An 18,383-nucleotide genomic window follows, 5' to 3' on the forward strand; every position below is an offset into this window, starting at 1 on the left:
TACCATATCTCGCCTACCGAACATCATAGCTCAGGTCAGCCTACCTGAAGCGTGCTCCACACACTCCTGTAGCCTGCAGTTAAGTAAACTCATCTAACACAACCAATTTTATAGCAAAATGTGGGGTGTATCAATATATCACATACTATAATGAAGGTGAAAAAATGCTTATCTGAATATGCTTTTGTACCATTTTAAAGTAAAAAAATCGTGAGTTGAATCATCTTAAGTCTGGGACAGTCTGCAGATGACGAACTGTAAATGACAGCATGAATTTCTAGTGTGAATCACTCATTCATTTCCAAAATAAACTGATGGAAATTCTGGGCTGGATATGGCATTGAGAATGGGCTCTGCTCTGCTCTGATATGAGCGTCTGTTTTCCTTGGCTACCCAGTTTATACTTCCTCTGTCTCCAAAGATTATTCCACAGAGGCTAAGCCTCAAGCAGTGCTAAAACTACCTAATTATGCATCAAAGAACATTTTCATTTTGGTGTGGCACTGTAAGTTTTGCAATTATATTCCTACAGAGTTTTTTCTTTTCCAATAACCTCTGCAAATATCAGCCTAGAATTTTTTTTTTTTTTTAAATCCTGGGAAGGATCTCTCCTTTCTTTGCCCAATTGTCCAGCCTTGTGCTTTCTCCTGAATCTGAACACCCTTTTTCTCCCAGTTGTGCCTTTTCTGCCCCAAGTCACTGTGAGAATAAAGTTTGGAGTTTTGTTCTTTTAATAGGGAGAACAAATTCCAGATGGGACTCAAGTCAGAATGGTAGTTTGGGGGCAGAAACCGAAATGCCACATTTTCTGGGTAATTTGTTGACTCGTGTCTGGCTTTGTCAATGCTTTGTAAACAGTAGCCGTGATGACGTGATAACAGTAATTATTACTAGACATGTGCCACTTACAGAATGCACTGACATTCTGTGGAGATGCAGCCGGGCTGTGGGACTTGAGTGGGTGGGTTTGGACAGTGGGGACTCAGAGTTGCTGTTGTCACAAATGTCCTGGTCACTGTGGCCCAAACGTCTCATTGAATTCAATGCTTAATAACATCTGTCTGCTGAATGGAATGTTCAATTTGGCTTGTGAGGAGACTGATATTTTCTTTTTTTTTTTCCCCTGAGGAAATACTGGCCCCTGGAAACACAGCTTCATTTCTTGACCTTATAAAAATTCTACCTGTTTTGTGGAGGCAAATTAACTGTGGCCCTAGATTTTCTTCATCAAGGGATACATGAGGGTTTTACTGTGGAACCGGCCCTGTCTTCCGGAGTTCATGGCACCCACTGAAGTGATCAGCTCTGCAAATGCTATTTTCATGGAGTCAAGATGTTTGTAGGGTCATATTGGTTGGGCTTCACACAGAAAAATTCTGGCGTTTGCTCCTGTTATGACTGAGATATTGTGTCCCCAGAAAGCTCACATATGAGACAACACAACAGTTAGAGGTGAAATGCTTGGGTTAGAAGGTCTTAACCTAGTAGAGGTTAACTGGGTGGTGAGTAGGCAGGTGGGGTATGGCTGCAGGAGGTGGGTCATTGGGGGTGTGCTTTGGGGGTATATTTTGTCCCTGGTGAGGGGAATCTCTCTCTGCTTCCTGGTGCCATGTCCTGTGCTGCTTTCCTCCACCTCATTGTTATGCCTTGATGTTCTGCCTCCCCTCAAACTCAGAGCAAAAGAGTCGCCATTTGTGGGCTGAAACTACGGCCCCCAAATAAGCTTTTCCTCCTCTAATGGTTCTTGTCAGGACTTTTGGTCATAGCAGAGAAAAATCTGCCTAGAACAGCTCCTAAGGCCACCTGAGTGTCATGTGGTTATTCACAGATGTGCTCTCTCAGGGGCCTACGCCCTTCAGGGTGTGATCTTTGTGGTTACACAGATAGGTGCAACACACCCAGCTTGGTTTTTAAAGTCTATAAGTAGAAAACCAAAACAGCCCAACTCCCACCCACCCAAGGACTGAGGCCGAGGCCGGCACTAAGAACCCACCCTTTACAAGGTGGTATTTCAAAGTTCAGGGAGTCTAGTTTTGTACTGGGTCAGTCGGTGGCGAGGTGTTGAGCGTCTTAGACACGGGGGGGCCCCTTCTTCATTCTGGTTGGCCCAAAGATGCAGAGTCTGGAAAGAAACGGGGAGGGACCGACAAGAAATGAACTGCTTTATCCAGTAAAGCGAGTTTAAACTCTCTGGCAAGTTAGGAAAGCCCCCCTTCTTAAGAACTTCCTGGGATGGTAAACCTGGGTCGCGGGCAGATCTGAGGGTGTGGGGCAACTTCTCCGCATGTCTTCGTGAGGGGCAGCGGGTCTCTGCGGAGGCCATGCTGAGGGTCACAGCCGCCCTGGGCCGCGGGGGGCTTTAGAATCCGGGCAGAGGGCTCCTCGCAGGCTACGCAGCGCGGCGCTGGGGTGGGAGAGGCCTGGGGAGCTGCAGATGGAGACGCCTGGTGGCGGGGCGCGCTGCTGCGGAAGGGTCTCCACGTGTTGGGTGAGGGATGGGAGCGAGGAAGGGGAGTTTTAAAACCTTTTGTCCTCCTACAGGGAACGCGAAGTTGGGATCAGGAAGGAAGGACCAGGCATGGTGCGCGCCCAGGTCCTCCTGGAAAGGGCTGCACGCCTCGCTTAGGTGCTCTTCAGCCCACAGGTGAAGCCATCTGTCGCACAGGCGTCAGGGCAGGGCCAACCACCCTCGCCGCGGGAGCCGCAGGGCGCAAGCTAGAGGGCAGGTGCTGTGGGGAGGCTCGGTGCATGCAGCCGCTCTCTGCAGTCGCCTGCTGGAGGCAGCGCCAGACCCGGCCACGGCGGACCGCAGCGCTGAAGGCTGGGGAGCTGCGGGCTGCGCTGCGGTGCTGCTCCGCCCCCTGCCGGCCGCGCGCCTCGCTGCAGGGTGCGGGCGCCGAATGGTCCCAGGGCGGTGCGTCTGCAGGAGAAGGCCAGGTCCCTACCCAGCTGGATTGCCTGTCTCCTTGGGCTAAGGAGCCTTGACTTTGCTAAAATAATAATGCACGGGCATAACAGGGAGGCGGAGTTCTGATATCCTTTTTCATATTTTGGTTATACTAAGAAAAATATCTTGTTTTCTTTCATATGGCGGCCAGGAGGAATAAACAGAGGTGGCACTAAAGTAGAAGGAGGCCATTAGGGCAGAAGAAGAGGATCAGGGAAGAGTGGGGAGCAAACTGATAAATCAAGTTCTTATGATATAAAAATATGCCCCCAATGAAACCCACCATTCTGTATAAATAGTATGTGCCAATTAAAAAAAAAAAAAGCTTCCTTAAAGAGTTTGCTGTTGCTGTTTTTTCGGAAAACACGACGGATCTAAAGATATTGGGGGCATTTAAAAAGAGAAATCTGTATGAGTGATATTTGCAAGCAGCACAGGGGGTTTCTGCAGTAACATCTTGGAGCTCTGGGGAACAACATGTGATCGTGGCTCAGGAGGGGTCCGGGTATTATATGCCTGTACTTTCTCTGGAAGACTGGAGATGCTACCCAAAGCTGCAGTTGTTCATACAGCCTCATCCAGCAACCCAGCTTCAAGTATTCTATTGCAAGAAAACAGCCCAAAATATGAAAAATGTAACACATACTGGTATATGAACAACAGTCTTCAAAAGATTGTTCAGTGTTCAACAATAGAAGAAAAGTTGAAGTTAAGGCTCATTTAGAATGTGAAATATTAAGGCAGGTGGGGTGGCCCAGGCCTGTAATCCCAGCACCTCAGGAGGCTGAGGCAAGACCCAGGCTCAAGAAAAAAAAAAAAAAAGACTGGAGATGAAGCTCAGTAAGTGGTTAGGTGCCTCTTGGTTCAATTCCAGCATCAATCAATCAATACTCATAACAATAATATCACAAAGGCCTGAATTTTTAAACAGTAATAATAGGAGAAAAATCATGTCCAAGAAAATATAGAATATCTACAATGCAATGTTGAATAAAGCTGGGAATGAATGCTGGAATATAGCTGAACTAAAGGGCTGCAGTTAGAATCTAAAATCCTGTATTACTATTTTTTTTTTACTCATTACACAGTGAATACAAGAATGCTTTTTAAAAATCCATTTAAACAGCACGGAAGTATATAAAGCAAGTGGCGGATCCCATTCCCTTCTTGCCCATCTGTCTGCTCCCTGTTGATAAACTGATGTGAACACTCCAGATGTTCTTCCTTGGACACACACACACATTATTATATATAGTGTCATTTTAACATAAAAGTGATATTTCTTGTTACTTTTAATTTTTTAAGACCATGTACTATACTTTTGTAGATCCATAAATACAGAGTTACCTCACTGTTTATAACTACATAATGTGTTCTACTCTATTTCTTAGTTGATAGAAATTTGTGTGACCTAAACTTTATAAATATAATTCTAGCTAGGTGCAGTGGCACACATTTATAATCCCAGCAAGTTTGGAGGCTGAGGCAGGAGGATTACAAATTTGAGGTCATCCTCAACAATTTAGAGAGACCCTGTCTCAAAATAAAAGAATAAAAAGAGCTGGGGATGTGTCTCAGTGGTAAAAGTAACCCTGGGTTCAATACCCAGTTTAAAAAAAAGTTAAAAATGATAATTTTGTAAATCACCTCTCGTATACTTTTGTTGGTGCACCTATTATTAAATTTAAGTTTCTTTTCATTTATTGATTGGCCGATTGTATTCCTTAGACAATTTTCTCTTCATCTCCTTTGCCATTTTTTCTATTTCATTGCTTACATTTTACTATTTATTGTAGGAGTGCTTTTTATTGAGATTTCATTAATTTTAGGAATCAATACAGCACAGAATATTTCTATCCCGGAAAGTATGTCTTCCCAATTCTTCAGATCTTTTATATTCCATGACAAACTTTCATTATTAGTTTCTTTCCATCTTGTACACTTCTTGTTATAATTTATATCTGTCTTCCCTGGGGAAGACGTTTCTAATGTTTATTTACATAACTGAAAAGTTTTTCAATTGGAATAATTACCAGCTGCAGTTGAAACCCTCGCAGTTTCTTAAGCTGATTATGATCTGTCAAATGGTAACACAAAGCTCTGTAAACATTACCTGCTCACTTGCTTGTATACTCGAGAAATTAATGGATTGATTTAATTGCTTCTAACATGTCAAAAGCAGGATTTAGATATCGTGTTAATCAGAGTTTTGTGGCTGTGACCAAAACACCTCACGAGAAGAAGTTAGAGGGAGAGGGTTTATTTTGTCTTATTTGGTTTCAGAGGTCTCAGGCCAATGGCCAGGGCTCTAAGGCAGCACGTCTCGCCAGAAGGACAGCTGCTCAGCTCAGGCGCCAGGAAGCAGCAAGAGAGAAACAGAGGGGGCAGGGTGAGGGACAGATATAGTCCCCAAGGCCACGCCCCACCACCCCACCTTGGTGTTACACCTCCCAGCAAGTCAGTCAATTATCAGTCTTCACTGGAGCAGTGGCCCAGGGAGGCAGAGCCCTGTAAGCCAGTCCTTTCAATTCTGAACATTGCTGCCCTGCCTGACACTCATGCTTTGGGTGGACAGTGAAGATCCAAACCACAACAGATTCATAAAAGGAAGGAAAAAAAAAAAAAGAAAGAAAGAAAAAAGAGGGTGGGTAGAAATGCCACAGTTTGGAGGAAGTAAACTTTGCTTTCCTCTCTGTGGGCTGGCAGTGAGCAGAGGCCAGTTGGGGTCTTAGACCTGGGTCATCAAAGAAAATATCAGTCAGGTCGGGGTCTGCACACCCCCTTGAGCCTTTAACCTGTGCAGGCGGCACATCTGCATGTGTCCACGGGGGTCTCTCTGTCCTCGTTCAGCACCTCCACTGCCGTTAGGCCAGGCCTCACCACGTCCCCCCGGCATCTCGCCGTCCTTCCTCCCAGTTCATCTAGACAGGAAAGGGAAGCTGCTAATAATAATTTTTTCTGGTACCATTTTCACAAACAATTTGGAGTGTGACAAACTGATCTTAAAGTTCTAGACGGATGTGCAAGGGGTGCCCTGAAAATCTGGATCAAGAAGAGCAACAAGAGAGGAGTGCTTACGTGCTTTCTCAACAAGCCATAAAACTAAATAAGATGTTGCCATCAGCGGACACTGGTGCAGGGACGGGCGAGCTGATCTGTGGCACCAACGAGCCGCCCTTCCCCAGCACCTCCATGACAAGACCTTTCAGGTCACAGAAAATGTCTGCCAGCTCCCCTGGTCCGGCTAATGCCCTGTCCCTCATCCCACGTGGACACCAGTGTGCCCGCCCTCTTTTTAACCACCGTTTGCCTGCGCTGTCTCTAAGAAGGTGCCACAGATGCCTGGGTTAGTTTCTGTACGTTCCATTCTGCTATCTTGGTCTATTTGTCTCTCTTTGCAGGAGTGATTTATTTCTTTTCTTCTTATTTATCTTTTATTCTCTTTTGGAGAAAGTTCCCTTATATGGATGGATACGAAAACATTTGCCAAATGCTTTCTGCACATGCACTGAGATGATCCTATAACTTCTCTCCTTTCTTCAGTGAATGTGGTGGAATGAATGGATCTTCACGTGTTGAACGAATACTGCATTCTGGGTGCTTTATGAAGGACAGAGGTTTCGTTAGCTCCTGGTCCTGGAAGTCTGGGAGCATGGCGCGGGCATCTGTGTGGCGTCTGGTGAGGGCCCTCCTGCTGGGCCGTGTGATGGCAGAGGGTGTCATGGGGGAGAAAGCAAGCATGCCAGAGAGCCACTGCTGGGCCCACCCAGTCCTGAGCCGGTGGCCTCTCAGTGGGGCCCTCTCACTACCTCACTGTGGGCCTCCAACAGGAGTTTGGGTGGGACCATTCGAACCTCAACCATCAGAAATTCTTGTTTCCCAAAACACCCCTGTCATGGGGGATCTTTCTCTTTTGTTAGCGTCTTTCAGATGAATATTTTAAAGTTATCCCATTTGTGGCCACCCCTTCCTTACTGTTCCTCTAGTGGTGACCCTAGAACACCCACGTGTCTCATCATGTCGGTGTCGTTGCCAGTTCCTGTTTCTCGCTCCGGACTGACTTTTCATTGCCTGTTTGCAAATCCTCATCTGCTTCTCTGCCCACTGTGGTACGAAGGGAAGCCCTGCATGCCGAGGGCTGCAGGTGCACCAGTAAGGACAGTCTCCTCCTCCTGGCCAGCGACAGCTGCTTGCCACGCTCCAGAAGCACGGGGTTTCTCAGTGAGCATCAGACCCTGCTGCTGGCAGCTTCCTGGCACCGTTGGGTGGCTGCACACTAAGGCTCTGCACCCGAGAGGCATTTCCCAGCAAATGGCTTCCCCAGTGCCCCCGTGAGCCCCTCTGAACGAGTTCCGCAGCACTGAGCTGGTTGGCTTTTTCTGGATTTGGCAGGTCCCCATGAAGGGAGTCAGCCCCTCCTGCCAACCACCCTCCTGGGTCTCCTTCCTCTCCAGCTCTTGGAGGCAGAAGTGGTGGGAAGTGGTCGGACCTGGTCATGTTTTGAAGGTGGAGGTGACAGGAGCTGTCAGCAGAGTGGGTGTGAGAGCAAAGATAAAGGATGATTTTGTGGCTTTTCATTTGGCTCATAGAAGTGAGATATGAGACATGAGAGGAGGAGAGTGAGGATGTGGGGGCACAGGAAGAAGAGCAAGGAGGGAAGCGAGGACATGGGGACAGAGCATGGTTGACGGCTTGAGGTTCTGGTGACCCCAAGGAACTGGATATCGGGAGGAGAGAACTGGACAGATAGCCTGGGCGTAGACAGACCTAGTGGTGAGAAGCCACACTTGTATTTTAAAATAATCTTTTATTCAGTCATTATATGAATTTTAACATAGATTCTATTGACAAATGTTACATTTATTTTTAGTGATAAGTGAATATATTACTATATAGTGTAAATCACAAAAAAATATTTCCTGGATTCCAAACATTTCTGCTCTGCAAAATATGTGAGGTCAACCAGAAGAATCAAGCTCTATTGGTGTCAATAGGAAGCAGATGTCCAGTGTTGCAATTGCCAAGATTTAAGGAGACAAATTCCACCACATTCTGGAATCTTAAGAATTAAAGAGGTAGAATATACAATCAAAAAACAGGTTTTGATTTTTCAAATCAGTGATGTGCATTGGAAACATCAACACATAAGACAGAAATCTACTTAACAATCGTATTTTTCTAGAAATTAATTTCTATGTCCCAAATAATTATATGAATATCATAAAAATCTACAGTCATTAACAAAAACAGGCAAATCAGTTGCCCATTTGCACCATTTGAAACAATGTTTTTAAGAGTTTAGAAGAGGGTTACTCACTGTTTCAGGAAAATGAATTTTTTTTGAAAATTTAAATTTTTTTAAAACTTTATTTTTCCTGTTTCTTCTATGCTTGGATTCATATCTCAATTTGTTATGCCTTGTTTTGCATACATGGCTTGTTCCTATTGGATTCATTGTTTCCTTCTATTGAGAATTATGGGTGAGATTAATATATATATTAATTATATATAATTAATATATATATCAATATATATATATATATATATATATATATGGGAACCCAGTACTTCATGCATCTAAGCATATAATCTGGCACTGAGCAACACCCCCAGAAAAATATATTTGCGTATCTGCGTAGTGATCCACAAGTTTTGTAAACATCTCATGAAGGCAGCATGACATCCGATGCTTATGTGATAAAGCGTAGTTTCTCTGGGATAAACCTGTATCGAGGTGGAGCAGGTAAATTCTTGAATTCTTCATGTGCTCTGGCATCCCTGTGAGTGAAAGAGATTGCTAATGAACAACCACTGAGCCTTATCCCCATACTGCCCTTTTCTTGTTGCATTGGACACATCTTCGTTCTTGCACGTAGTTTGAGTTCTAGAGCTGCTTTATGGTGAGGGAGAATCTAGGATGTGAACTGGGATGCGACTTCGGACCCTTTGCACTTTGCTGGGTGGCTGCCCATATGTGGCATGGCTCTCCTGTGTGGCTCATAAGGTCCACATGGCCACCACCCACTGCCCACTCAGCCCAAGCCAGTGCTTACAAGAGTGACCTGTGGTGCAGCCTAGTGGGCCTCCTTAGCATGCCCTCTAGCTTAGGATCATGCCCAGAAGACCTAACCCTGCGCCTGTGCTAGACTACAGTGTGGATTCAGGGCTTTGCAACTGAGAAGGATGTAAAAGAAGCTCCGACTTGACCTTTAACTTTATCGGTAAAGACAACGGGAGCCTATTTAAGAGGCAAGTCTCACTGACAGTGGGAGAGAAAGATGCATGTGCTCCTTTCTTGCTTGAAGTCATGATCGCACTGGGTGCGTGGTAAGCACGGGGCTGGCCAAGCAATAGCCTCTAGTTGAAGGGACTCATCATCTACGGGGAGGAACCGTCACCAGCTTATTGATGGAAAATGTGAAGGGATCAGTCGCTGTCTGTGGAACAAATAAACGAAAGCAAGAGTCAAGGGGAGACTGACTCCACAGGAAGACTGTGTGGTCCTTCCCATCACGTGCATTTGGAAACAGTGTGTAACTCGTCCGATGAAAGGACACCTCAAGCCACAGACAGAGTGGCCCCTTCCATGTGTACCAGACCAGCTCCCCTCGTCCACTCCAGAGAAGCCAGAGGTCTACAGGACGCGGAGGGAATGGTTCCCATCTTACTCCGTCTTTAGATTTTCTCTTTTGTTTTGCTGCTGCTATCCTTGTGTGCTCATGATTTATTTCTGAGCGCTCACTGACATCTCAGAATGGATTTTGTTTTGTTCACTAATGGCTGTGTGTTCACGTCAACCTGACCGAGGCTTGTGTGGCCCCTGGACTGGATGCCCTCACTCTTTTATTCACTTTCTTTTAAACTTTAGCATCCTTGTACCGTTCACTCTGTCTCAACCCCCAAAAGTCAGGGGCCTGCTAACTTAAGTGACAAAGAGCAGCAGAGTGTCTCCCAGATCCACAGTGTGCTCTACCTGAGAAGTCCCAGGTCCCTCTAACCGCAGTGCATCAGGAAGGACTTCCAGTTGGGTGGAGTCAGTGGCAGTTTTATTTGAAAATGATTCCAAAACCTGTAGGAGACAGAAAGCAGGGAAATACGTTTTGGAAACCCCCACACCTCCCGTTTTGCCAGGACCTTTTGGATACTGCTCTCAGTTTTCCCTAATGCAGCATTTCTGAACTGATCAGGGCTCAGGAGCTTACAGTTTTCAGGGTGTTGAATGCAGAGAGTCCCTCAAAACATGATAAGCCTGTCTTTTTCATGGCATTGTTATGAGCCTTGCTTTAAGGAATTCTCATAGGTGAAAAAACCCAGATTTATATGCTGTACACAAAAGCATTAGGGCCTCGGCTTGGCAAAGGGGCAGGTGAATGTGTCTTGGGGTACATTATTCATAGGATGAAGAACTGGCTTCCTGAAGAACAATTTGGCAGAGGGCACCAAAGGCCTAAGCCCTGTGTTCACCAGGCCCATCAATGACACACCCAGGAGTCTGTCCTCAGGAAATCATTAAGAAAGTGTGCAAGACAGAGCTGCATGCTGATCTGCCCAGCCATGGGTTGGGACAGTGAAAGGTTGGAAACAACTTAGAGGTCAACCCAAGATGGGCTCCATAAAGTCTGGACATGGGCAGACGGTGTCAGGGAGGCGGGCATCAAAGAGGCTGGGGAGAGTCTGCAGGAATGTGGACAGTCATGATGATAAAGTGTGGAAAGATGCACAGCATTGTCCTATTTTTATAAAAAAATGCATGTGTTTGTGAACAGAAAAAGGATGATTAACTAGACACCAACATGCCATTGCTCTGTCAATGTGATGGGATTATGTGTGGTCTTAATTTTAAAATATTTTTTCAAATTTTCCACAGTGAATTTGTGTGGTTTTTGTAAGGAGAAAACTGTTTGGCAAGCCCACTCATTCTGTTTTAAGAGCAACAAAGATAAATTGGGCCGTGACTGCGTCCTAAGATTCATTAATGCATCCTATCAAAACATGGCACACCAAGATCATCTTCAGCATCTAGGGCCTAGAAGTTCCCAAGATGAATTATTTTCATTAAGAAACCTCCAGAATCTCCCCAAAGTTGCTGCATTCTCCCCCCAATCCTGTCAGGACAGGAAGCTGGGTATATGCTCTGTTGAAAATGAACAAAACTTGGGCGTGCATTTTAGCCGTTAAAAGGCTATGGGGTGCCCTGCGGGTCCCCATGTATTTGGGTGTTAAGTTGCACAACAGTTGCACTGAAACCGCATTTAAAAACAACAGCAAGAATACTGCCCTACCCCCAACAATACAGGACATTTTATTGAAAACAAATCTATTTAGAGAAATGCCAAAGGACCCAGAAATGGGCACTGTTATCAAGGGTGACCCTGAGTGGGTGGAGGGTGGGGCAGGAAACAGATGTGGTTTCCTGGGAGGTACCTGGTGGGGTCACTTTGTGTTTTATATACTTCCACCTTCTTCTAAATTTCAAACTATAACATTCAAAGGAAATTTTTAAAAAAAGAAAGTTTGAATAAACGCCTGTAATTGCAGGCTCAAGACAGAAACGAGATGGTGGGTTTTTCTGAGGCATTTTAAATGAGAGGATTAGAAAGCGTGCTCTATTCTTCGGTAATTATTTTCCAAGTGTGAAAATGGAAAATGGCCTTTTCTGAGAGTGCAGTTCAAGTCTTCCAAGTGTGAGTGCAAAGACTTGCACAGTTGTGAACAGTTGTGAAGGCTGAGCGAGCCGCAGGGAGCCGGCCATTCCCACAAACTAGCTCGTCCACCCAGGTCGCCGTCAGGGCTGGGCGGAGGCGAAGGGGGACATGGGGGTTCACTGAATTCAAGGACCGCGTCTTTGCCACCTGAGCCCCCTCCTGGTTCTCGCCTTGCTATCTTGTAAAGCCTTTGCCATTCCCACTCAACACTGCCTCCCGAGTGATCAGGACACTGCTACGTGGAGGGGCAAATGACCCTTTGGCGAGTCCTTTCCCGGCCAGATCTGCCTCCAGAGAGCTCGCTGAGGAAGGGCCTGCCCCAGCGTCCTCTGCTGTGGCCAGGGGTGGGGGACAGGTGCTGCAGACTTACAGGTGGTGGTATATGTCGGGGTCCCGCTGCAGCCGGGTTTGGAATCCTATGTACAGGTCATCCCAGAGGAGCCCGTTCTTCACCACGTGTCTGATGACGTCCACCCGGCTGCGAATCTGAAACAGACGGGGAGCAGCTCTCAGGGTGGCCAGGCCCAACAGGGCGTGGAGCCCCATGCCCGGGGCAGCAGCTGCCCCAGCCAGCAGGGGGACAGGAGTACGGGGTCACCTGGAGCAGAGAGCATAGCTGAGGGGAAGGGAGGTGAAGAGCAGTGGCATGGAGGGAGAGAACCGGAGGGGAGTCAGGAGTCTGGGACGCAGGGCCTGGAGCCCACTGAGGCAGACCGCTGGTTCCAATCCAGGTTTCAGCGGTGCAGCCTGGGTACCTTCTGTGCCTCACGTGCAAGTGGAATGAACCCAATAGAGCATTCCTCATAGGACTGTCATGAGGATTATATGAGCCAGTGCAAATAAAATTCTTAAAACAAGGCCTGGTGCATAGTAAGAATTGGACGCGTTTGTGATCATGGTTATTACAAAGCAGAGTGTCCACTTCTCCACCTGGACACCCAGGGTAACACAGAGCCTGCAAGTTCAGGGCAGCCTGTGTGTGTCCAGCCTGTGGCAGAGCTGGACTGCTTACTTCAGCAGGTTAGGACCTGACCCTTAAGCATCCTCCACTGCTAATACTGTTGGATGGTCAGAGTAGCACAGGACCAGAGGGGGCAGATGGCGCGTGTCTCCACCTGTGTGGAGTAACTGTGTGCTCTCATGCCTGCGGAGGCTTGGCTTCTCTATTAGGAAACTGAAGAGAGACAAAAAGTGAATTCATATCAGCAGCAGGAAGGGATGGTATCCTGAGACTGGACAGGTTCTAACAGTCTATCTTTCAGAACCTGCGTAGCATTTACAGAAGCTTAAGGATCAGCCTCACATTTCTCTTTTCCTGATAAATACCCTGTAAAAGCCAATGAAGGCAAACTTTCATCATCGACAGGTGTCATATTCAAAGGCACGGATGACTGGAGATGGGCGTTTGGATCTATTTCCCTTTCCAGCTCCCTTCCTGTACAACAATCATATCATTGTGAACTGAGGTTACGAGAAGTTAGAGGATCTGTGTCTTTGCCGGGAGAGATGTAGAAACATAATTCTCCAGTTGCGTTGGGTTAGGGTGGCCTGGCTAGGGTGCTGTGTGGGGACTTCCTTATTTCTAACCAGGAGAGGAGCTGTGTGATCTCATGCCAGTGGAGGCTTGGCTTCTGTATTAGGAAACTGAAGAGAGACAAAAAGTGATTTCATATCAGCAGCAGGAAGGGATGGTATCCTGAGACTGGACAGGTTGTAACAGCCTATCCGTCAGAACCTGTGTAGCAGGTAGTATCTATTCCCAGGACTGTGTCGGATTCAGTGACTTAAAACTTGCAACCAGAAAAAAAAAATTGGAGAATTGGGGGTTGATCTGAGAAATAGCATGTAAAATGAGGTCTTGGAGGCCGATTAGATTTGAGGATGAGGGAACAGGAAGAATTGGGATGGTGTCCCTGTTTCCGCCGTGGCTGACTGGGGACCCATGATGCCCACGACCAGATAGAAAGGCAGACAGGTCAGTTTTTAGAGAAAGGAGATGACAGGTTGGATTTTGAACTGGTTGAAAATGAGGTACCAAGCATTCAGAAATCTGGGTGATGGTATCAGCAGGCAGTTGACAGCCAAGAATCCAACACTTGACCAGAGCACGGAGAAGTCCAGGACGGACGTGGATCTGGGGATCCTTAGCAGAAAAGTGAAGTCAGCAGATGAGTTCACTCAGGAAGAGACTGGAGGAAAACAGTGGTTTGTGCACACATTCTGGAGGGAAAGAAGAGGTTCTGGATGCAGAGGAGGCACTCTGAAGAATGCCCGAGAGGCACAGGAAGGGAGGGAGGACAAGGGCACTGTGTCACCGGAGCTCAGGACAAGATTTGTCATACATCCCCTGCCCCCTCTGCATTCCCAGACCCAACCAAAATGTTGACCAAGCAATTACACAGGTGCAAGCTGCCACGGTGAAAAGGAAGGGGGTCACTGACCGGAGAGTCCACCTAGTTGAGCAAATAGACAGTAGGCAGACAACACCCCTTTTGCTCAGGATGGAGGCTGCAGAGTGGATGTGGAAGTAGCCTGGACAAGGAGGGCGCGGGCAGGGACCACAGATGAGCAGAAATGCATGTCTACCAAACAGCTGGCCCCTCACCTACCCCCACGCACGGTCCTCACCAAATACGTTCAGATGGTTCTCTGAACGCACGGACTTGATGTCTGGGGAGAATGAGAGCAGAGTATGTTTGTGAAGCTCAAAACAGGGCCTCCCCCCATTTGGGCACAGGGTCCCCAGCCTATGGATGGTTCCTCACCTTCATGACTCCAAGCATACTGGTGACCCCTGAGCAAAAGGGTGTTGTCTCACCAAGTCACAGTCCTTAACACATTTGAATTAACTATCTACATTTCTGTATATTTCACATGAAAATCTGTATTTTCAAGTTCTCTGTAAAACCCAGAGCTGGAACTCAGTAGGGCTTGCTGGCTTCTGATCTGGATTTGCTTTCCACATGATGCCATCCCCACCCAGCTCCACCCCTCTGTGAGACCTGCCATGGGCCATTCTGAGCAGTGAAGTGTGGGGTCCGCACCTTCAGGTAAAGTCCACGGGTTACAAATCCTGCCCTATGCAGCCGGCCTGAAATTAGCCTGCCCATGTCTTTTTATTGGGAAACAAGGACTCATCATTTTTAAAGTCATCTACAAAGCAGGAAGGGTCAGCTGGCATCCGTCGTCTTTGGAGTAACTTTGCATGCCACTGGTGTCTATGGGAAGGTTAGCCACCTACAACCCCACGTCGGCCACGCTGTCCTGTAACCCAGGCAGTGGGGGAAAGGCGCCCTGTCTCAGGCTGCTGGTGAAGCAGAAGTCCAGAAAGGAGGAGGAGCAAGGACGGGGAAGACATGGAGGGTCTGGAAGCAGCAGAGGAGGTGGGTTTGCAGCAGACCCGGAGCTCACCCAGACTGGAGAAGGAGAAAGGCGGGCCTGAGTCTAGGGACAAAAAAGAACACAGTTACGGCTTTGCAAGGCAATTAAGGCAACAAACAAACAAACACACACAACAAGGATGGAAGCAATATGAGAAGGCTCTAAGTCCCACAAAGAGGGTCTTTTCCAAGTGTAGATGCAAACCACATGTATGGTGCTCTCACTCAGGCCCTAGGAGGTACCACCCACGAGCCCCACCACAGCCCACCGAGGGCACGGCAGGCACGGTTTACCCCACAGTGTGTTTGAATCTGCAGGAGAGTCACCACTCTATCCAGTGGATGTATTATGAAAAGCTTTGAAAAAGCGACTTGTTGTCAAGTTAGATATTTTAAATGACCTTGTGTTAACCCTTGCAAAGGTGATTCTCCTGTAAGACTAGCAGACACCTTAATCTAGAGGTTTTCTCAATCCAGACATGAGTGCCCACACAGGGGCTGAAAGGATCCACTCTGGAGCTTGACTGCTTGAGCCCAATGCCCTGCACCACAATTTACCCGCTGGATGATGACCTTGGTGAGTGATCTCACTCCTGAGTATCACATCGTAGAATGGGTCAAGAGTAGTATCTGTACCTAGGGCTGTCGGATTCAGCGACTTAATACTTGCAACACATGTGAAATTGGGCTTGGCATAGAACAAGCTAGGTAAATGTTATATAACAAATCTTGAGAAGATTCCTTTTGCTTAAGATGGGAGTAAACGTAGCCAGGCGTGGTCCTGTTCACTTGCAGTCTCTCCTATTCAGGAGGCTGAGGAGGGAGGATTGCTTAAGCCCAGGAGTTCAAGGCCTGGCAACATAAAGATATTCCATCTCAAAAAAATAAAAATAAGAAAAGTGTAAACCCATTCCTAATCCATACGGTGCTTTGTGCAGGGCTCTTACATGTAAAACCCCAGTTTTCCAAGACCTGTGAGTCAGGTAGGTGATTATGGGTTTTACTGAGGTTTCAGCATAAGGTTCTCTTCAATAGCAAGTACTTCATGAAATGTAAAGATCCAAGCCAATGTACTAGAGTGTAATTTAAGAGCACATCGATTACCTCTGTTACAATCAGGGCTTCACACATTTAAATGGTACCTGCAAAAAACTCAAGGGCAGACTATATGCCCTTGAAACTTACCTAGTGACTCCAACACTCATACAGAATTCTACTTTGCAAGGCACGCTCATGTATATTATATCATTTGATTAATGCATCCACCTGGTGGGAACATGCCCCATGGAAGGGAAAAGCCAAGGTGGCAGGTGAAAGAACTTGCTTAAGCCTCAGAACCAGAGACCATGACCAGCAGGGCTGGGCACCAGTCCCAAGCTTGACCATCTCCCAAGCCTTGGCTCTCTCCTTGACCCCGTGCTGCTGAGGGGTCTGCTCAGAACTGGAGTGTGACAACACACTCACACATGGGTTTATGTTGACTTCCTTCACTGTGACACCCAGTGGGTCCACCTGGGGGAGGAGACGCCACTGGACAGAGGAAAAGCGAGGTCTAACAGCAGCTGAGACCGAGGGTGTTTGGAAGGAAGCAGGTGGGAAGCCAGTCTCCACAGATGGCTCAGGAAGAGACAGAGGGGCACTTGAGCTAAGAGAGGCTTGTGAGCTGGGACAAATACACAATCTCAAAGTAGGGGGTCAGCAATACGCGTGCTGTCCCTGAAACGCGGTTAATCTAAAGTTATTGTAAAACCAGAAAGGGAGAAGGGAGGAAGGCGGGGAGGGGAGGAGGAGGAAGGGAGGGAGGAGGCAGGAGGCCCCTCCACCGATGCTGCTTACCTCCTCATAGGGATGCTCCCGGCTTGGTCTTTCTTCAGGAAAGGATAAATCCAGAAAGTCCACCAAGTAGTCATACCCTCCAGGAAAGGGGCTGAAGTCCTCATCCGTCTCGATCATCTGTGCACATGGAAGGGGAACATCTACTGGGGGTCGAGGTCTTTGACAAACCCTAAGAATGTTGAGCCCGATGTCCTTGAAGGACAGCAGTGTGTTGGCAGTTGGGTTAGTCCCCCTCCGACCCCCAGGCCTGGAGGACATTCGAACCCTAGCCTTCTACAAGCAGAACTGCTTGCTACCACTACCTTCAGTCCGATTCACAGAGCAGGCCGTCACGATCTTAAGCACACCAGGTGAGGGATAAACAAAACGTGGGCTGCTTGTCCGTCTCTGGGAAGCCACGCATCAAGTCTCATAGAAAGCTGCAATGTTTCCCCTCATTTCCATACTAATTGTCCAAGTGAAATATCATTTAGACCCATGGTTCCCAGGTCTTTGGATTTCTTTTTTTTTTTTAATCTTTATTTTATTTATTTATTTTTATGTGGTGCTGAGGATCTAACCCAGGGCCTTGCTCGTGTGCTAGGAGAGTGCTCTGCTGCTGAGCCATAACCCCAGCTCCCAGGTCTTCAGATTTCAAAGACAGTTTCCTAAAAACATCTGGGAGCTAACCCAGGTAACAACATTTTATTTTGCCAAGTGATGACTTGGGAAAAAAGTCTGACATCTGCTGTCCTTGTATGTCACTCAAGGAAGATGGCAGTGCCTCAAAAACAATCTTGGACACTAATAATTCATCCCAGGAAAAGAGGTGATATCTCTGTACCAACATGCATAACCACATCTTTACTTTTTTCACTACTGACCAACAAAAACGTTGTCACAGACGGGCAATGACCCCCAGGGAGGTTTTGGGGAGTCACGGTTTTTGAGCAGGGTGCTGCGTGGCATTAACGTTCAGGGATTGATAGGTAATCTGGGGAACAGCTGTCTCCCTGAGGGTGACCGACACTTGTCTCTAGGGCCTGAGGTTTGTGCATTCCTGGTGCCATCCCTAGCCTTTGCCCCACTTCGTGGCCTTGGCTGGCTGCTCGCTGACCTGGCAGTCCTGATGCCCATTTCAGGCCCCTTTCCCTGCACCCTGTCTGCTGGTAGCTGATTTGCCTTCGCGTACACCTCCAGCTCTGCCGTCGGGTTTTAACCTGAGCTCTTGTCTGGTTGCCCTGTGCACTGCTGTGGCCGGGGTGTGTCCTGACCTAGCCCGACTCTTGGTGCCTTCTGTCCTCAGCACATCTGTGGGTACGAATTACCTGCTCTGTCTCCCTTGTCTCCACCCTCTGGGTGGCTCCCACCTCCTCGCCCCCCCTGTTTGAGTACTCATCCCTGCCATGCCAAACACCGAGACCAAAATGAGACACCCACAGACAGACACAGACGTTGGCAGCCCACAGTGATAGGAGAGAACGGATGCCTCCAAATAAAACTGCGCTGGACTTCAGAGCAGTCCCCACTGCACAA

At 47.4% G+C, this 18,383-nt stretch overlaps 1 protein-coding gene across 8 annotated transcripts in view; it reads right to left on the reverse strand.

Annotated features, from left to right (window-relative positions):
* Positions 1–7,734: 7,734 nt before the first annotated feature.
* LOC114102657 (cytidine monophosphate-N-acetylneuraminic acid hydroxylase) overlaps positions 7,735–18,383 on the reverse strand; it is a 75,108-nt gene continuing 64,459 nt past the window's right edge. For 4 of the 8 annotated variants that reach the window (XM_027948125.2, XM_071613724.1, XM_027948129.2 and 1 more), the window contains exons 12-13: positions 16,869–16,985; positions 14,750–15,096 (exon numbers count right to left, since the gene is read on the reverse strand). In XM_027948125.2, coding sequence (XP_027803926.2) covers positions 14,890–15,096; positions 16,869–16,985 — 324 coding nt within the window. In that variant the 3' untranslated portion in view covers positions 14,750–14,889. Of the gene's footprint in view, positions 9,385–9,920; positions 10,017–12,022; positions 12,139–14,749; positions 15,097–16,868; positions 16,986–18,383 lie in introns of those variants that run through there. The other 4 variants (XR_003584556.2, XR_003584555.2, XM_027948128.2 and 1 more) reach the window with 4 other exon arrangements.

The sequence above is a fragment of the Marmota flaviventris genome, chromosome 6 (genome assembly GCF_047511675.1).
Source record: "Marmota flaviventris isolate mMarFla1 chromosome 6, mMarFla1.hap1, whole genome shotgun sequence".
Classification (NCBI taxonomy): domain Eukaryota; kingdom Metazoa; phylum Chordata; class Mammalia; order Rodentia; family Sciuridae; genus Marmota; species Marmota flaviventris.